Here is a 24,757-nt window from a genome sequence, read left to right as displayed (position 1 = left end):
ATAAATCACATAATGTTGCTGTGAAAAGAATCCTTGGAAGCTATCAAAGGCAACCCACCCTTTTCCAGACAGGGAGACTGAGGCAGAGAACCAAAGCATTTGTTCAAGGAATCATAAGCTAATTAGGTGAGAAAGCTCTGATCAAACCACATTTTCTGTGGACCAGTTGGGCAGACAATATTCTAGCATTTAATCAGCTCCCAGGAAACCTTGAAAAAAATACAAGTCAAACTGAACTTTGAGAATTTGGAGTCAATACCAGGTGGCTTTTTAAGCCCATCCTCCATGGACAAAGTCTCATTGTGACCTCCTGCTATATGAAGCCATTTAACCTTCAAACCGTCACCTAAATAGAGGAGCCAGGTCTGAATCAGAGGTGATAGTGCACTTTATTAACAAACAAAACAGTACCACACAGGCAAAATCGTACTTCAATGGCAACACATACACACATGTGTACTCCCACGTGTAGCACTGGGGCACGTTTCAGACAGAACATTAGGCGCCAAGTTCACAAACTAAACACAGTTCACAATCCTTCGATATTTTGTCTTCAGGCTAATATGTCTTTATTTAATAGCTGTGACAAAAAGGTTAACTTTTCAAATCTCATTCTCAACCTTACTATGGAGTGAGGCTGACTCAGCCTTCAGAGCTGTGAAGCGGCTGACTTAACAGGGCCAGGTTCGATCAGCTGCCTAAACTGACTTGAGTATCTCTGGGTGGAAAAGAAGACCTATGGCATCTTGGCGCTGGACCACCTCGTGTATGTTGGGAGTTCTCAGCTCCAATTTCATGCCTAGGCACACCTGGGCTGGCATTAATTTTTGATAATCTGTAGCTTAATGGGGCTGATCTAATTAGGATGAATTAATTGGTTTGCTAAAAAGTTTGAGAAGAGGGTAAATCACATACTCTGGAGTCCTTCAACATTCGAGACTTAGATATGTTAACAAGCTGATGACTGTTAAAACCATTGCCAGTTAAGTTGAAGTCAGCATTTCCCAAAAGGCATGTCAGAACCGAGTTATTCAGTAAGCAAACAGAAACGACTGAAATAGATCAGGGATGTGATTTCTCAAAGCAGTTTGGTATAAAGTGCAGCAAGTCCTTATGTATTGGAGCATATCCAAGACAATACCATAACTCCCAAGTTAGCTAAAACACTTTTCAATTGCAAGGTGAAGAGTGGCAGAAAAATCCTGCTCTTTGCTTTGAGGATGTAATTTTGGATTTACAATAAGGTTAATTATGTAATAAACTTGGGTTGGCTCCTCTGGAAATGTTTAATTCCCATTCGATAAAAAGTAGACAGCGGATTAGATTGCGTTATGGGGAGATAATGGAGATAAAAAGAATATGAAACAAAATACTGAATATGGGAGAAGATAGAAGCAGCAGACTCACCAGCTATAAAACAACTTTAGTTGTTTTAGTACAGGGGCAAAGACAAGGGTATCACTATTAAAAATGGTATCATTCTACTATAAACAGTATACTCTATGATAAAAGTATAAAATAATCCAGATGCAGAATGATTGACCTGATTAATTTTTAAAAAGGAATTTGAATCTAGCTTATATAATAAATGTGTGGAAGTAGGTCCATCAAAATTTTAATTGATTAAAAAATTTTGGCACATAAAGAATAAGCTTCAGCTAGCTAGAAACTTCATTTAAAATGAAAGGCCTCATTCATCAATGATGCAGGATAAGGTATTACTGGGTATCTACCACATGGGTAGCTGAGTCCACAGAATCTTCTCAACGGCTTTATTTGATCACATCTGTGTTGATTTCCCCCAGATATTTATATTAAAAAAAAGATACTTTATGGCTGAAACCTTTGGAAGGGGTTTTTAAAAATCTGACAGTCTTCTTTTTTTGGCTGCACCTCAGGGCTTGCGGGATCTTAGTTCCCCGACCAGGGATCGAACCCAGGGCCCCCGGCAGTGAAAGCACCGAGTCCTAAGCAAGGGACTGCCAGGGAACTCCCCTGACAGTTTTTAAAATGGGAAAGATAAGAGGTGAGCACTGTTCTGAGCCCACATTTCTCCTAAGACAGAGAACTTAGTCTTGATATATAAAATCACTCAATTTCATGTCTTTTATAAATCTTAATAACTAAGGCAAGTGGGGTTATAGTAAGAGCCCTCATTTCCTTTCAGTATTTGACAGTCTCAAGAAATAACAATCACTCTCGGTGCCCCCTCGATGCTCTTAGCTGAGTGTCCCACGGAGCCCAAAGCGTTTACTTTGAAAAAATTAGTGTTCAAAGCAGGCCCGAAAAAAAAACAGAAAGAAATAACAATCAGAAATTTGTCGTGTATTTCAGTACTTATTTGAGAGAAATTGGCATGATGGTATTTAAGGTAACCACGTCGAAGACATGTTTAAGTTAACAGATCTGCCTAATTTTACTATGGCTGTAGGAAAAAAAGAAAAAATATATGCCACTAGGGGCCTTCAGAAGGCCAGGGTGTACCTGAAAAAAGGAAACTACTGCTTCCCTGGAATTGGCAGAGAATGTTATCGACAACAAGCCAAGTGACATCTTCCTTCCAGGAGGACGAGAAGAAGCCTATTGCAGTCGGTCTCACGCAGAGCGAGTCAGGGAGGCCTCCTGGGGGACACTCTTGCCACTATTTGAGTCTGCTCACCTGGGGAGCTACAGACAAGTCACAGCAAGTCAATTTATGCATTCTACCTTGGTAAACACTGTCCTCTTTAAGAAGAAAAAGAGGACAAATACAAACAAACCAGCACGAAGGCTAGATGTCTAGAAACTTCACAGGAATTAGAAGTGGTCAGGAGATTCCTGAGGCAGCCGCCCACAAGATGTTGTCCCCTCACTGGTCTGAGGGCCTGAATCCTACCTCCACTGCTTTCCCTCATCCAAAGTGGGAGCTGCTCACCCCAGGAAGCTGTGAGTCTCTGGGGTCTGGGCCTACACTTCACCCTTTGCTAAGGACTTCAAAGGACAGTCACAGGCTAGGCCTTAACCTACTCGGCCTCTACAGGGAGAAAGTTAAATGCTTCATTTCTGCGTTCATCAGACGTTTTGTGTTAAAGGGGAGAAAAACAGGACACAGAAACTGTTTCTTATGAGCATGTCAACTTTAACTTCTTGAAATTAAGAAATTGATCACAAGGTTATCTTCTACCAATCAATACGAGCTGGTACAGACAAATCACAAGATGGAGTTTGATCTTACGGAAATTAAGGAGGTGATACACTGAGATTAAACTGAGGGGTTAAATCAGTGCACTTAAAGATGATCCGATGACACAGCCTTTCAATTTGTCAACATTTTGCTTTTGATGATGCTGGGAAAGAGTAAGCAGAAAGCATGAAGCTGAAACTTCAGCATCGGGTCAGCAGCCTGAATTTGCACACCGCAAACCACAGGGCAGTTATTGATGTGGAAAATCCGATGATCTTCAGCAGGCCTGTCACGGAAGGCAGGTTCCTCTCCCAGAAGGTGTGGGTGATTTCTACAGCTGGAACATCCTGGATGAATGAATATAGATCTTTAGCAGAAAACTCTTACACGGACAAGGAGGGGCAAAACATATCTGTAAAATCAGTGTGTGGATCTTCCCTGGAGAGTGGCATCTACAATGACATCAGAGGCTAGAAGATGAGAGATTTTTACGTGCAATTCCTGGTCTATGCAGACGGAGCTGCCAAACTTACCTCTGATTCAGGTTCTTGGACCCATATGTCTTTCTTTGCCACCTTCCCCAAAGCATTCAAGACCTGAAAGAAAGTGGCCATGGTATTATGAAATGAGGTTCTGTAGCTTCGACAGATTTAAGGCCCTGCTGGCCACAGATGAGCCTCGTGCGTGGAGTGAGGGACAGAGAAGTGGACATATAGACCATCAGTGGTAAGATCTGGAAAGAGATGCCAACTATGTTGCTGGACTCGGGAGGGAGAGCGACTCGGCTTCCTGTCTTACCTCTCTAGCTGCCCGTTCTCCGGCCTCTACTGCTCCTTCCATGTAACCGCTCCACTGTGTGGCCGTCTCCGTGCCAGCAAAGTAAATCCTGCCCGCGGGCTGGCGGATCACCCTTCAAGGGAACAGAGAGGTCACACAGAGTTACCTGGGAAGGTGCTGAGGATCAATGACCCAATCACTGCCCTCATCTACCCCGCAGAAGACAAGGAAACTCAGATTGTTTCCAAAACTCCCATGCAACTCAGCCAAAGGTGAAAGGTTCCTCCTTGTTTCCTGGGCCTGCACCAAAGGATCTGGACTTTCAAGCCAGAGAGAATCAGGCCGTCAGTTCATCAATCACTAAAGGTGATGATGACCTTTTTCTAGCCAGCCAGAATTAGAAATATAAGAATGTGCATTAAGATCACACTCAGATCTATGTGCTGCATGTTTCCGGTTTGCAGTCCATTCTGCTACCTACAGTAAGGGGTGAGTTCTTCACGAGATCACATCTGACTGCAGACCCCAGCCATGCAGATACTCCTAGGGTGCCGGGAGGAACCGTGGTGGCGAGTGGGAAGACAGGGAGAGAAACTGATTTCTAGCAAAGGAGAGACCCAAAGGATTATATGTCTATCTCCTTAAAAAACAACCTCTGGTGGGCTTCCCTGGTGGCGCAGTGGTTGAGAGTCCACCTGCCGATGCAGGGGACACGGGTTCGTGCCCCGGTCCAGGAGGATCCCACATGCCGTGGAGTGGCTGGGCCCGTGAGCCATGGCCGCTGAGCCTGCGCGTCCGGAGCCTGTGCTCCGCAACGGGAGAGGCCACAGCAGTGAGAGGCCCGCGTACCGCAAAAAAAAAAAAAAAAAAAAGATGTTAAAAAAAAACAAACCTCTGGGAGTTTGGGGTTAGTAGATGCAAACTCTTACATATAGAATGGATGGACAAGGTTCTACTGTACAGCACAGGGAACTACAGTATATTCAATGTCCTGGGATAAACCATAATGGAAAAGAATATAAAAAAGAATGCGTATAAGTGCATAACTGAGTCACTTTGCTGTATAGCAGAAATTAACAATGTAAATCAACTATACTTCAATTTAAAAAAAACCTTCTGTACAGTTAGTTTCTATGGATTTATCTAGAGACTGCCTGAGGGTAGCAAAGAAGGCCTTCTCTCCCACAGGCCTTCACCTCAACCCACTGTCACGCCTTTTTCCAACTCAGGAATCCTTAGCTTCATCTATTCCTGATCCTAATCCCATCTTCTAGAGTCCAGAAGCACTCCAGTTCATCAATACAGTTATCCCTAACAAAGGCTATTCATTCTCAGCTTGAGATTTGACACAAATAGCCGATGCTAACTGCCCTTTGGAAAAGGAATTGTAAAAAGCACCCAAGACCTAAGTAGATTTTTCCATGAATCATTTAATCTTTCATCAGATATTGATGATTTTCACTGAAATACTGCACAAGTCTAAAATGATTGATTCTGGCATAAACCTAAAATTGAACTAAAATCATTGTTTATTTAATAATTCAATCAAGAAAAAACAAAAAGCTCATGTAAGATAAGGGTTAACAAACCCTTCTTCCTTCTCTGTGGACACACGTGACCTTGAGTTAACTTTCTAGTTCTGTTCCTCTAGAAACCTGATGAAGGTATAATGCCATATATGTTGCCAGGCAGCACTGCCTATGGTAAAAATGGCTCTCTTGCATCCCCACATTGGTAAATTGTATCTGGGATGGGAAAACTGTCATGAATTGTAAATATCTGGGAAGAGTCTATAACTTTGGGCTTTCTTTTTTTTTTGCGGTACACGGGCCTCTCATTGTTGTGGCCTCTCCCGTTGTGGAGCACAGGCTCCGGACGCGCAGGCTCAGCGGCCATGGCTCACGGGCTCAGCCGCTCCGCGGCATGTGGGATCCTCCCGGACTGGGGCACGAACCCGTGTCCCCTGCATCGGCAGGCGGACTCTCAACCACTGAGCCACCAGGGAAGCCCTGGGCTTTCTTGAGTGTGGTACATCTTGTAACTGGGCATGTCCCTTGCGGGGACCCTGGACACTGCCTATGAGGCTGTTATAAGAGACCATGGCTCCTGTGACGCATGGGGCTTCTAAGCTAAGGTGAACTCTCCCATCTTGCACACATGTCAACTCCCCGTGAGTGAGGATGCTTCCCCGTGAAGAGGAATGTCTGATGCTGCTCTGCCGGCAAGACGTGTTTAGCCCATGTCCTTCTATGTAGACTGGTGTCCAGGAGCCTAGAGTAGTTGTGCGAGACTAAATGTTTAGTTGAGCTCAAGAAGGCCCCTTGGAGGACACTGCAGCTTGCAGAATTCTCACACGTAGCGCTGACATCTGAAATCCTCACCAGTGTTCTGCGATTATTTTATATGCTGTCAGCTACTGTCCTATGTACGGACATACTTCTTTTCCTGTGGACATCCAGAAGTATACAAACTATCTGGGACATTAGAAATAAGAATGCTGATTGCCATTTTTTAAATTCCCATTGAGCTTTGCTTCTCTATTTTTTTTTTGTGCGGTACGCGGGCCTCTCACTGTTGTGGCCTCTCCCATTGTGGAGCACAGGCTCCGGACGCGCAGGCTCAGTGGCCATGGCTCACAGGCCCAGCCGCTCCACGGCATGTGGGATCCTCCCGGACCGGGGCATGAACCCGTGTCCCCTGCATCGGCAGGCGGACTCTCAACCACTGCACCACCAGGGAAGCCCTGCTTCTCTATTTTTAAGTTTGGCTCATGCCTTGTATCAACTGGTATAGTGTCTGGGTAGTACCTTCCATACTGAGTCATGATCCCCGGGGGGAAGTAGGCCGTGTAGCAGCCCCCGGAGTACTGCTCCTCACACCAGTTCTTCTCTTCATAGTGCACTGGCTGCAGTTAAATGGGGAGAAAATTTCAAAGGGAAGACAAAGCTGAAAGGCCACCAGTCAACAATAAAGGCTCTTATGTGCTTTACTTTAACAGGAAGTTTACATGAAAAAAAAGCAGCACTGCTCCTGGGCTCTGCGACCACGTGTGCTAGAATATTTAGTCCCCTTCTCAGGGCCACCTCTTCCTGTCTCTCATTTACAGATTCAAGGCATGTGTATGTCTCCTTGTTAGAATCTGCACTGCTTAGGAATCTTGAGAGATGAATTTTCTCTACCTCCAGAAAGAGGGACTTTAAATGTGGGAAGTTAATAAAATATAAGGAAAGTATTCAAAGACGTTGGATAGCTACAGATGATTAAAATCCATGAGGGTGAAGATTTTAAGTGTTCTGTGAGAAATAAAATTATAGTCTGTACCAAAAAAAAAAAAAAAGCAGCGCTGTTTTTCTAACTTAAGGGGAAACACGACAGTACCAAGTAATGGCCTTTTGTGAGGTACCAACTGACAAAACGTGTATACTTTGACTTTCTCAACCTCTTGCCCAGGAGAGACGTGAAGTATTCCAATATCTGGAAGACAGGGCATCTCCATGCAGATTCTGAAGTCTTTAGGACCCCATCAACAATCAGGTTCTGGAAAGGTCTGCTCCAATCTCCGCATTCTCTAAATAACAGACTTTACTTCCCCATCTACCAAGGCATTACTGCCGAAAAAAAAGGCTGGGAGGGAGAAGGTAGAAGAAAAGCACAGTGTCTAAGAAAAAGGCTTTTTTCAGAACCCCTTCTCTCAGCTGGAAACGTGAATGATGGGAATCCTGCTAAAAAGGGAACAATTAAAGATGAAAAATGTTTCCCAAGGGACATGAGAGACCCTTCTCTGATTTCCCTAACACATTCTGCAAGTTTATTCTTTGAACAGTTCAGAGATAATCCCCTGAAAGAGCCCCCAGCTATCTGGTAGGGCCTTTAAAAAGAATTTCATTCTCATAATTGCTTTCAATGGTGGATTGAAAGCACTGAAATTTCTAAATGAAGTGTGAATTGAGTCTGCAGATAGAAAAGCAAATTAGTATGACTTTGACCTGGGCAGAGTCCAGATTCAGTCTATCTTATCAAGTATATACTACTGTGTCTTCACCAACAAATGACGATACAGCTGGGATTTTATTTTGCAGCAGTCATTTGACATTGACAAGAGGGCAGGGCCTCTGTTCTGGGAACTTATCTCAATCACCCTGGAGATAATACCTGTAGCTCCTGCCTGTCATTACAACCGGCTGCCAGTTATCCAGTGAACATTTAAACAGCCCAGGAAACTGCTGCATCAGAAATTGCATGCACTGACAGCACCTTTTAATGGTGTTTTGTGATTGCTGAAGTTAAGCCTCCAGTAAGCATATTTCTTCTCTTCGTAACACCGTCAGGAACCCAGAATCTGCTTTGCTTTACCACTTAGAGCAAACAGAGCAGAACCTGCTAGGGATTAAAGCTGGGGATTTCTTACTTGTAAAGCTTCTTGGGATCCTAGCACTTTGGCGTACAGCTCACAGATTTTCCTCTTCCTATAAAAAAGAACCAAAAAATGTTAAGGAAGTAATGACTGATGAGTATAGAATAAACACAATGAGTTCCAGGGCTCTTGCCAATGAACTAGATTTATTAAGGGAAAAATTAAAATCAGTGGCCTTCTGTATGAACAGTTCCATGAATCTCTGCACTCAGATTAACTCTTTTCCTGAATACAGTCATGTGCTTTGAAGATGCAACAGAATTTTTCTTCTCTTTTACATTTTTGCCTCTTTCACTACCTAATACCATATCTATTCAGTTAAAATGGGGAAAATGAGATTAAATTCAGTTTTAGGAATTGATTCTAAGTCACTTTTCTGGAATATGTAAAATTCTAAAATAATCTCTTTTACAAGTCTACAGTAAGTATGATGGTGTCTTTTAACTATTCTATATTTATGTTTTAAAGATCTATGAACATATAAAACTCATTTAATCTTTTTTTGTGTGTGTGGCACCGCATGGCACGTGGGATCTTAGTTCCCCAACCAGGGATCGAATCGCACCCCCTGCAGTGGAAGCGCAGAGTCTTAACCACTGGACTGCCAGGGAAGTCCCCATTTAATCTTTTAAACATAACGTAAAATATGCTACATCAGGAGAGGCCTACGGTTATTCTAAGCTAATAACCTGTCATTTGACAGAATGGTCTGTGGACACAGTACTGCGTCCAAAGGGCATCTGGGGGGTGGGTGGGCATGATGTGCTATGTGATGTTACCTCAAACAGTCTTTGGTCACCTGCATAATTCATTATGTAAATGACCAGCACAGAACATGGCACATCTTATATCTTAAAAATCAGTAGCTTAATTTATCTAAGCACTTCTTGAAACAGATACATTTTAAACTCACAACCACTCTTGGTGAAATTAAAAAGTTCTAATTTACTAAAATCACCCATTTTAGAAATGAATGGTTCTATTTCAGGAATTGTTTGAACAGATTCCCACTGATCCAGTTATATACTTTAGGTGTTTACCTTCTTTAGTCTTTATATAGTTTAAATACTGAAAGTGCTCCAACATAATAAGGAGCTACTGTATAGCACAGGGAACTCTACCCAAAAGTCTGTAATGACCTATATGGGAAAAGAATCTAAAAAAGAGTGGATATACACCTGAAACTAACACAACATTGTAAATCAACTATACCCCAATAAAACGTTTTTAAAAAGTGCTCCAAAATATTTTTTACAGGCTAATAAGCAACTGTAAAAAAATATGGCAAAGGGTTTAATTCAAATCTGTAAGACAAGCATTAGAAGCTAAAGAGACAAACGGCAAAACATTGTTGAGCCGGGAAGAAAGGGGGGAAGGGAAAGTTATAGTTATTAGTAATAAACAGATTTTAAAAGACACCAATTTTGGAATTCCCTGGAGGTCCAGTGGTTAGGACTCTGCACCTTCACTGCATGGGGCCCAGGTTTGATCCCTGGTTGGGGAACTAAGATCCTGCAAGCCATGCAGCACAGCCAAAAAAAAAAAAAGATGCCAATTTAATGTTGCCAAGTTATATTAGAAAATATTTTTTAAATGTGTCCCCAATCTCTCTGAATAATGTGGGACAAAAATGTAACTTTATAAATTTATCCAAATGCTCACACTTACACCATTTATACAGCTCCTTCAAGGAGCTGTTCATACTACAGATCAATAATGATAAAGGAAAGGCAGAACTGGAAGAAGTCTCAAGACTACTGTCCACCTGACTGTCTCCCTCTGTCTAATCCAAGCCCCTCATTTCAGACATAAGGAGGCTGAGGCTCAGTGCACTGAAGAGACTGGCTCAATATCACTCAGCTAATTAATGGCAGGTCGAGGGTCTACTCTCCTGAGCATCCCTCCTATAGTAAGTGCTCAATAAAAATTTACTGAATCAAAATCCATCCTCAGCCAAGTATGGTACCATCTTTCCTATGCTATAATAAGATAGGTGACTGATTCTTACCTACTTCACATGAGTGTTACAAGAGATAATTCTGACATTTTGAGTCAATTAGAAAACAAAAGTATTGACAATCATTATTCTGAAAAACTTAATAATGCTTAACTTATTTTCAGTATATAAAAAAATAATAAAATCTTTGTTAAAACAGAGTGAACCTTAAAATCTAATCAACCTACTTCGTAGGCAATTTTTCATTCATGAACAATAAACTAGTAATAACAGAAATATAAGCCATTATTTACTATAGTTCACATTATTAAATGAGTCAAGGATTAGTTCATACAAACACATCAGGAAATTATCTTCTCCATCCCTTCCTCCCATTAATATAAAAATTTTTTAGAAAAGTCATATAAGATAAGGATGTTGGAGCAATGCACTGATTGATTAGCTGGACTCTAAAAATATCACAACATACTTTACTATTTTTTTTAATTAATTAATTAATTAATTAATTTTTGGCTGTGTTGGGTCTTCGTTGCTGCGCGCGGGCTTTCTCTAGTTGCAGCGCGCGGGGGCTACTCTTCGTTGCAGTGCACGGGCTTCTCATTACGGTGGCTTCTCTTGTTGCAGAGCACAGGCTCCAGGTGCACGGGCTTCAGTAGTTGCAGCACGCGGGCTCAGTAGCTGTGACTTGTGGGCTCTAGAGCGCAGCCTCAGTAGTTGTGGCGCACGGGCTTAGTTGCTCCGCGGCGTGTGGGATCTTCCCAGACCAGGGCTTGAACTTGTGCCCCCTGCATTGGCAGGCAGATTCTTAACCACTGCGCCACCAGGGAAGTCCCAACAGAACATACTTTAAATGATGGCCAAAAGAGGTCATTGTGCAAGTTGAATTTACCCACGGGTTTCTAAATCTGGCTGCTCACCATAATCACTCAAAAGGCTTGTTAAAAAATACAAGTACTCGGGCCCCACCCCTAACCTACCAAATCATAATCTATCAGCCTCAGAAAAATTTTCCAAACATTCTTTAGGAAATGTTGATGCAGTTGGTCCTGAGAACCATTACTTTAGTCAATGACATTCGGAGTTCTAAGGGTTTTTGCCTTATAAGAATTTTGAGAAGTTTAGCCGCTATGTGGAATCATAACCAAATGTCTACATTCAGGCTGGTATTTATTTTACTATTAATAAGGAGGGAAAGCAGGAAATCCAAAAGAAAATGTCAAGCTTAGTGTGACGTAATGAAAAAAAGCACACATTAGATGCTATTTCTGACTTTGTCAGAAGCTAGCTGCGGAGCCTTGAACAAATCATTCCCCATCACTGGACCCCCAAATTCTTCCTCTATTGAGTGAGTAGGTGAACAATAAAAGGGTTCCCCCTTCCTGACATCAAATCTCATGGCTGCTCAAATAAACAAATCCGTGTGCAAACATGGGAACTTCTGCAGCCTTTCTCTGACTTGCAAAGTCATCAAAGTAACTCTCAAAGCAAGGGCTGGTAGTGGATTTGCTGCTTAATTTTTAAATCAAATGCAGAGAGAAGTATACATTTGCATGCGTATTGGCCCTCTTCAAAAGCTAACAAAGGATTTAGGGTTACCCTAAAGAAGGGAAGCCCAGAAATGTCCAGAGGCAGTCCCCCAACAGCCTAATGAGTGTTTCCAGGTAAGAGTTCCAGGTAAGATTTTACTTGAACAAAGGATTCCAGTGCAAAACAAAGCAAAACAAATACAACAAAACAGAAAGAGAGAAAGGGAGAAAAAAAGAAAAAAGTCATTGTCCTAAAATAATTGTTTTCTACTAGGAAGCTCTTGGGAGAAGGGAACATCAGAGCTGTATCCCAGATAATCAAAGGAGCATACTTTTATGTATACAAGTTGGAATAGGTTGGAAGACCTATGTATGGATTTGCTTTTCAGAAAAAGTACATGTCAGAGAACCTTGGAGAAGGACTAACGGTCTGGCAAGGTGATTGGGACTTGGCCTCTTAAGCTTTATTCACAGCTAACTTTTTTTTTATGATTTTTCTCCATCCATTTACTGGGAAAGCCTACCTCTCAACCACTGTAAAATGAACACAAAGATGTGACACTAAATTGATAGACGCATATGGGCAAGGACGGAGTCAAGGGGGCATAGCGAAATACAAAAAGGTTGATTTGTTGGGATTTTGAGATTAATGAATTATTGCGTTTTTCATAATGCCGTTATCCTGTTGTTAGTGCAACAAGCACAATATGAAGCTAACCTTTTATACGTTTCAGGTGTAAATACTTACCTTAGTTCTTTATGGACTTTAGCAAGGCGGTCAGCTTTTCGAGCAAGGATGAAGCTGGAGAGAGAGGTTACATTTGAATGATTAGGCGACAGTGGTTTATCTTAAGAGTTGTCTCTTTAAGTGTTCTTGCCTCCACCTACTCAGCATTAGTAAACTCTCCCACACCCTCCCATTATTTCCCTCTACTAGAGCAAATGCCAGACTGTCTTCATCTGCCTCTCTGTCCTTCCTGCTAGCCTGTGGGATCCTAAAGGACGGGTCACCTCCTACTCAATATTTTACCCCAAAAGTTTAGCACAGTCCTTGGCATACAGTAGGAAATGAACTGTCAGATGAATTAATGTTGCTTTAAATGATTATCCTGGTAATGACTGTTGCTGTCTGCCAAGTACTTGATAAAAGCTGGAAAAACAAATATCAATGAGTGCTTGTTGGGAATTCCCTGGCGGTCCAGTGGTTAGGATTCTGTGCCTCCACTGCAGGGGGCATGGGTTTGATCCTTGGTTGGGGAGCAATAAGATCCCATATGCCACGAGGCGGGGCCATAAAAAAAAAGTGCCTGTAGTGGCTGCCATGGTGGGCCACCCAGATCCCTCTTCAGGACCAAATGCTCATTACCCTCAGCTCACAACCAAACCCCTCCCTAGCAATTGCACTCTGTAGCAGAGAACTGCCTGGCGCAAGGTCCCATCCCTTCCCAGAATGACTGGCTCCGGAGTGTGGTGGGTACCAAAGCCCACCCCCTCGCCTCAGTGCAGACACCTCTGAAGGGCCATCCCCGCTCCAGAGCTTCCCAAGGGATGGCTTTGGCCTCTGTTGGGGCAACACCGGAGCCCAGCCTCTCCCTCTGCGCAATCCTGATTCCTTCCCTTTCCCCCATAGCAGTTCCTGAAGAACCTCCTGCACCCAAATCTCCATCTCGGAGTTGGCTTCCTGGAAAACTGGCCTAGCACGGTCCTCAAATTCAGTGACTCAGTAAAACTCAGTTATAATCTCTCTGCTTCCCTTTAATCAAATAGATTCTATTTATTATACTGATATTACTAATTGCATGTATATTTTAAAGAATTGAATTGTGACAAGAAATCCTTAGTTATACTATCATTAGAAAGCTTTCAAAAAATCCAAATGAGCTAAAGGACAATGAAATTATTTCTCCATTTAAAAAAAGTTTTAGGGCTTCCCTGGTGGCACAGTGGTTGAGAGTCCGCCTGCCGATGCAGGGGACATGGGTTCGTGCCCCGGTCCGGGAGGGTCTCACATGCCGCGGAGCGGCTGGGCCCGTGAGCCATGGCCGCTGAGCCTGCGCATCCGGAGCCTGTGCTCCACAACGGGAGAGGCCACAACAGTGAGAGGCCCGCATAGCGCAAAAAAAAAAAAAAGTTTTAAAATTGTATTTTTTTGTTCTAGACCGAAAAGACAAGTAGATCAAGACTGAAAATGCGAGGGCTGAAAACAGGTATTTCATCCTCTCCCTCAAGCCCCCCTCCCAATTAAACTGTTCCTCAATTTGATTGGCAATTCCTTTAGAGTTGTTATTCGAGATCATTCTGGGAAGCAAAGATACAAAGCTGTGGACTGTTTAAGAAATTTGAACCATTGAACTTCTGGGGACATAGTCATGATTTTGGTTGATTTAACTAACACTTTATGTTGTGGCTTGCTGGTAATGATTTTAGTTAAATTTTAGGTTTCTGCAAGAATCAATCATTTTAGACTTATGCAGTATTTCAATGAAAATCACCAACATCTGATAAAAGATGAAATGATTTATCTGAAAACCCTTTTAGATCTTGGGTGCTTTTTACAATTTCTTTTCTAAAGGGCAGTTAGGGTTGGCTATATCTGTCAAATCTCAAGTCATGAATGAAATAACCTCTTTGATCTAATTGTAACAATGGACAACTATCATTGAACTTTCTTTGGTGTTTTATTGGAGAAATTAAACATCCTGGCTTTGGGTTGGGAACATTTCACAGCTCTAAAGTACAAGGTCCTTTCTAGTTTCCAAAAGGCACTAGTTATCATAAACAGTGCTGGGCAATTATACCACCCCTGTCTTCAAGGCTTTCATTGCCTAGGGCAAAGAGCAGGGTAGAGGCAATATAGCTTCAAGGCAAGAACAGGGTGGAAGCAATTGTCCAGATAAAACAGATCAGAGTATCACGTTCTAGGAACTGCCTAAATAAGCCCATTACCACCTAGAAGGCTTCCGCAATACATGTCCTTTTTAATAAACGTAAAGAAACGCCAGAAGAGCAGATGCCACAATATTTAATACCCAGGGCAAGAACAACATCAATATTCTTTCATCTACAGTTGGATTGATCTTGACCGACAAGTCTCCTGAAACCTCTTCCTCAACCTCCTGCATTTCTTTGGCACATAGAAGGCGATGGCAAACTGCCCAAACAATCTATGTATTTTCTTGCCCGGGGGGGTCAGAGATGAACAGGGTGCAATGTTCCTATAGTCTTTACATTGTGAGCACCTGCCCTTACCAGGGAGGCTGGTGCTATTTCTTATATTTTATAGCCAGAGAAGTGGTTATAAAATGTCTTGTTGGCAGTCCAGTAGCATAGCCTTTTTCTAAGTCCCTAGGGTCATGGGTCTGCTCCTTTTGATTTTGTAATTTCCCTTCAGTGATGCAATGCACATGAGCTCAACTCTCCTCGGGGTGAAGGGGAAAACCACTGGTTTCTAAAAGTCACTGACTGCTATAGAAGCTGTGCTCTTTTATTGCAATGTGGTAGAATAAATAGCCCTTTTGTTTGTATTGCTTTGAGGAGGACTAAAAGACATGGCAACTGGGAGGCTACGGCACTCCTTAGAAATTTCTTTGTGGGAGCCCCGATTCCCTCTCTGGACCCCTAGTCTCCAGAGGGCAGAGCAGCTGTGTGAGGAGAGGGTAGGAGAGAAAAAGAGTCCTCCTCTTCCAGACACAGAACCTTGCCCTGGCCCATCCCTGGTGAAGTAGTCATAGAGTAACCTACTGGAAAAAGTGCCCTACACTCAAGGCCTGGCTCTCCTTTGAACTGCACTTTCTCATTAGTCATCCATCTTATCTCCCAGGGTAACAATTAACATATTTTTCTTCCCTTTTTTTTGGCTGTGCCACACAGCTTGTGGGATCTTAGTTCCTCGGCCAGGGATCGAATCCGGGCCCTCAGTGGCAAAAGCGTGGAGTCCTAACCACTGGGCCACCAGGGAATTCCAACAATTAACATATTGACATTTGCTAGGTAGTGATGTCTAGAATGGAGAAAGGAATAAAGCCCAGAAAACATAACTCTGGAAGATTTTACAGGATAAAGCAGTTCTCATTCCAGAATGGTTGTCAACATCCTGTAGGCAAGGTGGTCTACCATCCCACCTGTCTAGCTGCGCTTTTCACTCTGACCTCCACGTGTAAGTTTATGGGGGAAAGAAACATATGGGCACAAGTTCAAAGTGGTGTTAATTTTAGTAAAGTTTCTCAGTGTTCTTGTGCCACATACTCTATTACTCTAATATTTTCATACATGGAAACATGACATAAATTGTCTGTAGGGTTATTTAGCATTGCTTGAGCTCTAATCCAAAACAACATGTTCTGTCAGCACACACACCAATACACCAACAGAGTTTGAAAAATGCAGAACACCCAGCTCTAACTTACCCCATGATGGCGGGCAGCGATCCATCTGGTTTGGTGTCATCCAGGGTAATTGAAATCGGAGCTTCCTCATCTTCGATGATCATACAGCCACAGTAATCTTAACCAGAAGAAAATCAATAGGAGATTGAGTAACCTCACCAGAGATTTAAGAGGGAGATTATATATATATATATATATATATATATATATATATGTATATGTATATGTATATATATATATATATATAAAAAACTCTTTTGCTAAGAGGAAGGCAAATCTTAAACTATTGGTCTTTGCCCCAACTCTAGAAGTTATTTCCTATTAAATACGCACACTGACCATACAAGGATGTTTGGTCGGTCACCCAGACACATTAGAAAATGACCCATCTCGATGACCTTTATATAAAGGTCAGGTATGATCAGTGTATGAGTAAAATGAAGATGGCCCTGGAGTCCTGGAATACATGGGAAAGAGGGGGGTGTGTTAGAGGGAATCACCCCTGTGAAACCATGGAAGAAGTGGCAGGAAGGAATCCTTTGAGTATGAGCTGAAGGCTTAGCAACAACAGACACCATATCTGCCCAGACTCTGCCTCATTTTATCCTCACAACACCCCAACGGCAGGTCTTATTGTTACCATTTGACACAGAGGCTGAGGCTGAGAGAGGTGAAGTATCATTTGAGGCCACACAGCTAGTAAGCAAGTGGAGACCAGGGATGTGTAACTTCAAAGGAGTGCTCTTTCCATGGTGCTCCTTTGTCTCTGCTCACGAGACATATGCCGGGGTTCTGGTCAATGTGGTCCTGCGACCAGAGGGACCTCTTCCTTCCCCCTCACTGCCATCAAGCGCTCTTGGGGTCATTTTGTGTTGCCTGGGGCTATGAGGAGTGGACGGACTGAGATTTCTGATCCTTTCTCTACCAACTGGAAACACTTATCTTTTTTTCTGTTCAGTGTGTAGCATAAAATGTTCCTAAAAGAGCACGGTCTTGGCTTAATACAATTTAAACATGAATAAGTGCAACCTACCCTTTTTCTTCCAAAAGGCCTCCTTGTAATACATCATGCACTTAATGATAGCCCCCATTGGAAGACGCTGAATTAACTGGTTTCTCTCTGAAGGAAGCTCTGGTCTGAAGTGTATCTTGGCAGTCAAAGTTGGAGGGACGGCACTAATTACGTATCGGCACTAAAACACACAGACACAAGATACCATCTCAAACGTTGAGTCGCAATCTTTGCAGGGAGAGTGAAACATCACATTTGCCATTTTGAATGACAGTAAGCGGTAACAATGTATAGTATGAGGCCACTGTGAGGCAACAAAACAGAATAAGGCAGTCGACCAAGGCTGGTAATTTGGAAGACCGAGTCAGAAATACGCCAGCATTAATTACGCCACTGCTTGGATTATATTTGGTTAGAAGCTGCAGAAGACAGGAGACCTATTTAATATAAGGTTCTCTTTTTTTTCGGCCTTGATGTGCAGCATGCAGGATCTTAGTTCCCCCACCAGGGATCGAACCTGTGCCCCCTGCTGTGCAAGCGGGGAGTCCTAACCAATGGACCACCAGGGAAGTCCCATTATATACGCTCTTTTTTGACAAAACTGAATTACCTCATAAAGTTGATGATTCAACGTCTCTATCATGATGTTGTCACCTGACTGGTCAACACAGGTGACAGGACACCTCAGCTTCACTCTGTCCCCGAGGAGGTGCATTATCCGCTCGCTTACTTGACCAGATCCACCTACAAACTTCCGTTCCTACAGGAGAAGGCAGGCAGGAAAGGAAATGTTATAAAAGCCCAAGGAAGGAAGATCATATTTACTGCTGATCAGAAACCTCCAGAAAGTCACAGGCCATACCTCCACCCTCTGCACCCTTAACTACTGGAAGAACTTATTAGGACAGAGGCAGTCTACCAAGATACCTCAATCATCATGCTCTACACAGCGTCTGGTGACGAAAAGCTCTTACCAGCTTATAAAATCACAGAATGGCGGGGGAGGGATAAATGGGGAGATTGGGATTGACACATACACACTACTATATATAAAATAGATAACTAATAAGGACCTACTGTATAGCACAGGGAACTCTACTCGATACTCTGTAATGGCCTATGTGGGAAAAGAACCTAAAAAAGAGTGGACATATGCATATGTATAACTGATTCACTTTGCTGTGCACCTGAAACTAACACAACATTGCAAGTCAACTATACCCCAATAAAAATTTAAAATAAAATCACAGAATCAGAAGGAAGGTTCCCCTATACCACTGGCACCTTGACCGAATGCAAATAACAGCAAGTCTGTGGGCTTCAAGTGCCCAAGAGTGCAGTGCATGGAGGGAACCCTGGGACAGGGAGGATGCTGCGCTTCTCCCAGGGGATGCGGTTTCTTTCCTTCTTTCTTTCTTTCTTTCTTTCTTTTGATATTTTTAATAATTTAATAGTGAAAAAGTGAAATATATAAACCACTTATACGGTATAATCTTAATGAGGAAATACATTAAAATGTTAACAGTAGACGGGGCGAGATTATGGGTGAAGCTTTTGTCTTTATTCTTTATGTTCCAAGTATAAACACAAACGATAATGACCTTCTCTTTGCTAAAAACTGTTCAACTCAAGACAACAACCCTTGATTGATCTCCTTCAGTGGGCAAGGCCCTGGCATTAGGCTCATTAGAAGACACAAACAATATAGCAGACATGAAGTTGCGTGATTTTTGGAACCAAAAAGGCCCACATGTGACCCAGCAGCCAATGGGTAGGGGGGCCTTGGCTTCATAGTCTGTATGGGAATCTAAACTTTCAGAAGATTTCTTTTTTTTTAATTAATTATTTTTTTCTAGTTTCACTGAGATGGGGATGTGGTTTCTAACTCCCCTTGGTTTCTTAAAGTCCCAGCCCAGGGTTGTCTAGGCAGAACAGGCTCATGGTGCCCTCAAGGCTCACCTGGTCATCACCAAATGATGTTCTAAGAATCCAAACCTCAGCTCTTGAGAAATTTTTGCCAAAATGCCTGGAAGTTTCACTGCGGGGGCCGAAGGGTGAAGACTAAGCATCTGCCTGTTCCTCCAGACATTGTGAAACAGTTCCCCTGAGCAGCTCTGTAAGACCACAAGTGCTACACTCACCATGGTCATGCTTCCAGATTAATCTAAGGTCAGTTCTTAATACAGTGCATCTTGTAAGAACCAGGGGGAATGTTTTTAGCCTGCTGTAGAAGATTCTTTGAATGGTTACAAATACACGTAGGTAGACTGAAGAACAGCCAGACATTTGACAATCACCTTCTTCCAGAAAGCCTGTGTCAGCAGCCACAGAATGATTCTTACACTTGAATAACTGGCTATTGTTCTAATGACACAACCACAGTTCTTTATAAAAATATTCCCAAAGCAGTTTAGCCCTAAATTCATGATCCATCCTTCCTCACAAAACTGGGACCATTTAATTTATAATGTGACTTCTGTTTTCCAAGAGTTACTTTGAATGTTAGTATAGTGGAAAGACCATGAACTATTTCCATTTGTGTTCACTATCCACTCCTTCACGTCTAGTATTTCTTGAACTAAACTATTAAAGGATAAGTCTAAGTTCTTTGTAAAGATACTGTGATAATGGTCTGAGATTCATAATGTGAACTGTGCCCTCCAAAAGGTCATGTGGAGTTTGCCTAGAAGTATCTTGGCTCCCCTGAATGAGGGATGTAAATATAAAATACGAGTCATGATATCTCAGAAAGTAAAATATAGGTTAAAAAGAATAATGTGGGATTTCTAAGTGTAAAGACACTTAAAAAATGCAACTGCCTTAAGTTTGCTAAAGCTAAGGGTCAAATGGGCAATAACTCTTGGGACCACAAGAACAACTTGGGGACTTCTGGAGATCTCCCAAGGAGAGGAACATTTCATTCAGTTGACAAGGACTCTACACCTCACACTATGAAACAGAACATAAGTTAGAAGTAAACTGATCCTAATTAAACCTTAGCCCATCGAGGCATAACATTCCTAGCAAAGAGATATCCATTTTTTTCCGATAAAGGATAGCCTTGAAACAAAGAATCTCAGAATCTGGAAAATCAGGGAATTAAGAATCTGGTTTCACCACTGGTTTGCTGTGTGGCCAGCCAGTGAGTCAAATGAGTTCATTCATCAGTAATGGAAGTAGTATGGAAGCTGGGCAAATGCTAGTGGGCAGCAAAAATTTAGCAGCCAAGATGTAGAATTTACTATTGAAAGAGTAACCAATATATCACTTGAATTAGAAGGAAGAATAGTCACTTCCATTCTGTAACAGTCAACATAAAATAATAACTCCGAGACACAGAATGGGACAAAAAAGCCTCATGTCTGGAACAGAGATGACTTTAAGTACAATTTTACAAGTACAAGAAATTTTTGGAAATAAGATGATTTTAGTAATTTAGCTCCTCCTACATAAATAGTCTAATTTTACCTTCTTCCAAAAGGAAGGAACTGAATTCCTCAAACCTAATGAATTCAAAATGAAACATTCTTTAGTTGTGAACTTATTTTCAGGAACAAGAAAAGGAAATGAGAAATTTTGTTTTCAGAAAAGTTTTTTGGAGATCGTTTCAAAAATCCATGTTTCAAATTCACTTATGCTTCAAAATATAGAAGCAAGTATTAAGGCAATGAGGGCAAGATCACAAATGAAGTTTAGCGTGAGAATGGACACTCCATACCTGGCCCCCATTGGTAATGGAGAATATCCGAGTGGTGCCTCCACACTGCTTCACGTACCACAAGAACCACAGGGCAGACACCTCGTGGGGTTCAGAGGTCACATTGATATTCACAAAGAGAGATGCAAACTGCCTAGCAGTCCTGGTCACAGAACAAGAGCGGAAGTCAGGAGTAAATACGTACATGCTTCACAGGACATTACCTTTTTAAAACACAATTTAGCATGGCTGGAAAACAGTTCTATTGTTTTTGAAAAAAAACAACTCATGGACTCAATTTCTGAAGGAATGCAGATTTTAACTCTTGGGGAAAATAAACTTTTCCCTTACTTTTAGGAAATTATGGGTTAGTCCAAACATGCTATCCCAATGCAATCTAAAGGGTTAATATGCTTGTCAGAGTTCATTAAGGATATTGTCTTCATTTATTTGAACAAACTTTCTCTCCTTAACACCCCCCCTGCTCCCACCCTGGTCCAGGCTACCACTGTCCCTCACCTGGCTTAAAACAATGGTGGCTGCTCCTGGGCCCTCATGATCCTTCTCTACATTACAGCCAATTAAGCCTTTTAACAGTCCAAAACTTAAACAAACAAACAAATAAAACCCCACTCTGCTTAAAATCCTTCAGTGACATTCAGAGCAAAAGGCAAAAGTCTTGAATATGGTCAATATATCTTGCACCATCAACCTGTCAACAAGTTCTCCAAACTCTCATTCCATCACTTCCTCATGGCATCTTTATGGTCCAGGTATACTATCCACTCATTGCTAAAACGTGTCAATCTCCCCATCTCAGGGCCTTCAGAAGCTGTTCCCTGTTCTCTATACTGGGGGGGGGCGGGGGGAGCATTTCCCACACTATCCAACCTTCACATTTCCCGCCATTATCTGTGGCTAATAACTGGAAAATACCATGCCTCAACCATTTATCCTTCCATCCATCCCATCATTCAGGATTCATTCCTGAAAGAAACCATCCCTCCCCTTCATTATTTTTCCCCATCTACTAAGGCTCGCTACTGGAACATCATCCCCCCACAGTGGATGAGTGGAGATCAGACATGTGGGTATGGGGAGGATATATGTTCCAGAAATGAGTCACAATGAATTGGATAAAACAGGACCAATAGATGGTGTGGGGTGTTGGTATCTCACAGGGGTGAGCCACAGTGATGGGGGAAGACAGAAAAGATGGATGATGTAGTGAATGGTATCTTTCAGGAATAAGCCATAGTGGATAGAGGAGACAGGAGATATGGTTAGTGAGGGGGATGATGGTTTCTGTTTAAAGATTGCTTCAACAAGGAATCTCTCCTTTGCCATCAGACAGGTCAGGTTCCCAGTTTCAGTCTCTCCTAGAATTATGTAATATGTGTATAATGACAGTCTCTCCTGCTAAAAATATATCAACTCCGTGAGGTTAGGGGCCATGCCTAACAAGTTCACCACCATTCCTCAGTGCTTCATACTGTGCCTTCACATAGGAGCCCCAAAATGCTGGCTGAATGATCTGTAAGTAACTCAGCTAATAACACAGATTCTCAGTGAAAACATATAGTTTATATTTTTCATTAATATAGACTAGCTTCCCTCCAGTTCTTCTATATTTATATGAAATTACTTTAATATCTTTCCAAATTGCTTCTGTAGCTGACCTCTATATTATCTGAAAACACAATTACTTCTTTTATTGCAAAGCATACAACCGTTTCATTAAAAAAAAAGTTCAGCTTGCTTCACCTACTTTTCTTCTTATGTTTTAGATTCATTTTATGTTCAATCCTGCTCTGAGTGTCTAAAGGGCCCCCAAAGTTGCTACTGATGGAAAGGTCATTAAGTTTCCTCTTAACTTTTTTCCTATAACGTATGAAGAAAAACACTGCAGTTCAAGATAGGATAGGAACGATCTGAAGGGAAGATAAAAAAATGTTTTAAATAGTCAAGGTTACTTTGTCCAGCAGATTTTTTCGATGAGGTCTTTCATGGTCATCTTATCCCATTCCTCCGCATGTGGTGCCTCCCATGGTGCATCAGCTGGAATCTGCAGAGAAAGAAGGGCCCACATTTAGGTCTGATGGTTACTGCTCACTGCCCTGCCAAGAGGCCCTCAGGAGAACCTCTGAAAACTGGTTTCTCTGTCTATGTTGGACTGTGATTGGCATAGAATTCTATGTATAGATAGCGGTGGGTTTGGGATGGATAGCTCTTTGGATTCTATGCCTTAATGCTGTTGCCAAAATAATAATAATAATACATAAATATATGTATAAGTTAATATGTAATTATGATGGTCAACATCATAATTATTAGTGAAAGCTAACACCCATTTTAAAACTTTGGGGAAACGAATCCTTCTCTCCTTTACTATCTCAAGTGGCATAACATATGGATAAGATCACTATATGTAGGACTCCCGACAAAAATATGTCACATAAATTCTCAGTGGCAGGGCTTCCCTGGTGGCGCAGTGGTTGAGAGTCCGCCTGCCGATGCAGGGGACGCGAGTTCGTGCCCCGGTCCGGGAGGATCCCACGTGCCGCGGAGTGGCTGGGCCTGTGAGCCATGGCCGCTGAGCCTGCGCATCCGGAGCCTGTGCTCCGCAACGGGAGAGGCCACAACAATGAGAGGCCCGTGTACCGCAAAAAAAAAAAAAAAAAATCTCAGTGGCATAGGTTGAAAACACAGGCACACACATTAGTATCAGAGACATGTGGGTTTGAATCCTGTCCCTTGTTGTGTGGTCTTGAGGAAATTATGCAACCCCTTGGCACTGATTTTCTTCATTTGTAAAGTAGAAATACTAACAGCTTGGCAGAGTTGTTGGGTACACTGGAAATGATATGCATCAACATCCAGAGCAATGTTCCCTGCACTGTGGAAGGATGAATACTAAACATTTGCTATTGATATTTCAGTAACAGGTCATGTGCAAGCTGCACACACACTTTACCTCCTTTCCCATGTTATCCATTGTCCGCCACAGATTGTTGTAATCCAGATAGGCAATGGGATTCCACACTGGAGGGAAGGCACCCCGAAATGGATAAGTTCTCCCCTGTAACATTTAAAAGCAAAGGATAATACCTTAAATTAGGATGACATTCAAAAAATCCCAAACCAACCAGCCTAAGAGCCATTTTCAAGGAAACAGGATTCTCTACTGTGTCAAAAAGATCACCTTTGATGGACAGTAAATATATTTGACCTATACAGACCCCAAATTTTAATTAGATTAGCAAGATTTCCCTGGTGTTATATTACCCGTTTTTAATTTACAGGAAATAATAGCCTTGAACTTGTTTCTACTTACATAGAATAAACAAACAAACAAACAAATAAATAAAGGTAGCTCATCCTAGTGTCTCATATTGATGCCACAATATTCTCAGCTCCTGAGTTCCTATCTAATCTCTTTGAAAGGATGTTCCCACTCAGATGAGAGCAGGATGATGACATGGAGGACTGTCTTTGGACCACATACAGGACTGGAATAACAAAGTGGAATATCTCAAACTATGTCTTAAGGTTCACACAGGCTAAATAAAGACTGACTAGACTATGGACCATGCCCAAAGTCAAGAATCAAAATATTAGAAACGTAGAATAATGGGCATTTGCCGTTTTGGGTTGTCCAGCATCTGTTCCCCTTTCCTAGTAAGCACTTTGGTTTCTTCTTGGGAAACTGAATCTTCTCCTCTGTGAATAGATGTGTAGAAAGGACAGTCCTGGGTACCATCTCCCATTACAGAAGGCGATGGGTTAGGTTCTTTCTCCCGCCTCGGCCAGGCTGTGAGTCTGTGAT

General features: G+C 42.1%; 1 protein-coding gene across 1 annotated transcript in view; it reads right to left on the bottom strand.

Moving 5' to 3' along the window:
• Positions 1-366: 366 nt before the first annotated feature.
• MAOA (monoamine oxidase A) overlaps positions 367-24,757 on the bottom strand; it is a 72,358-nt gene continuing 47,967 nt past the window's right edge. Inside the window, exons 4-15 of the mRNA XM_082609848.1 lie at positions 23,906-24,010; positions 22,905-22,996; positions 20,953-21,094; positions 17,845-17,994; positions 17,256-17,415; positions 16,244-16,340; positions 12,586-12,639; positions 8,349-8,406; positions 6,748-6,845; positions 3,962-4,073; positions 3,697-3,759; positions 367-3,510 (exon numbers count right to left, since the gene is read on the bottom strand). Coding sequence (XP_082465974.1) covers positions 3,364-3,510; positions 3,697-3,759; positions 3,962-4,073; positions 6,748-6,845; positions 8,349-8,406; positions 12,586-12,639; positions 16,244-16,340; positions 17,256-17,415; positions 17,845-17,994; positions 20,953-21,094; positions 22,905-22,996; positions 23,906-24,010 — 1,278 coding nt within the window. The 3' untranslated portion in view covers positions 367-3,363. The remainder of the gene's footprint in view (positions 3,511-3,696; positions 3,760-3,961; positions 4,074-6,747; positions 6,846-8,348; positions 8,407-12,585; positions 12,640-16,243; positions 16,341-17,255; positions 17,416-17,844; positions 17,995-20,952; positions 21,095-22,904; positions 22,997-23,905; positions 24,011-24,757) is intronic.

The sequence above is a fragment of the Mesoplodon mirus genome (genome assembly GCF_964341445.2).
Source record: "Mesoplodon mirus genome assembly, chromosome: X".
Lineage (NCBI taxonomy): Eukaryota > Metazoa > Chordata > Mammalia > Artiodactyla > Ziphiidae > Mesoplodon > Mesoplodon mirus.
This window is presented reverse-complemented; position numbering and strand designations above follow the sequence as displayed.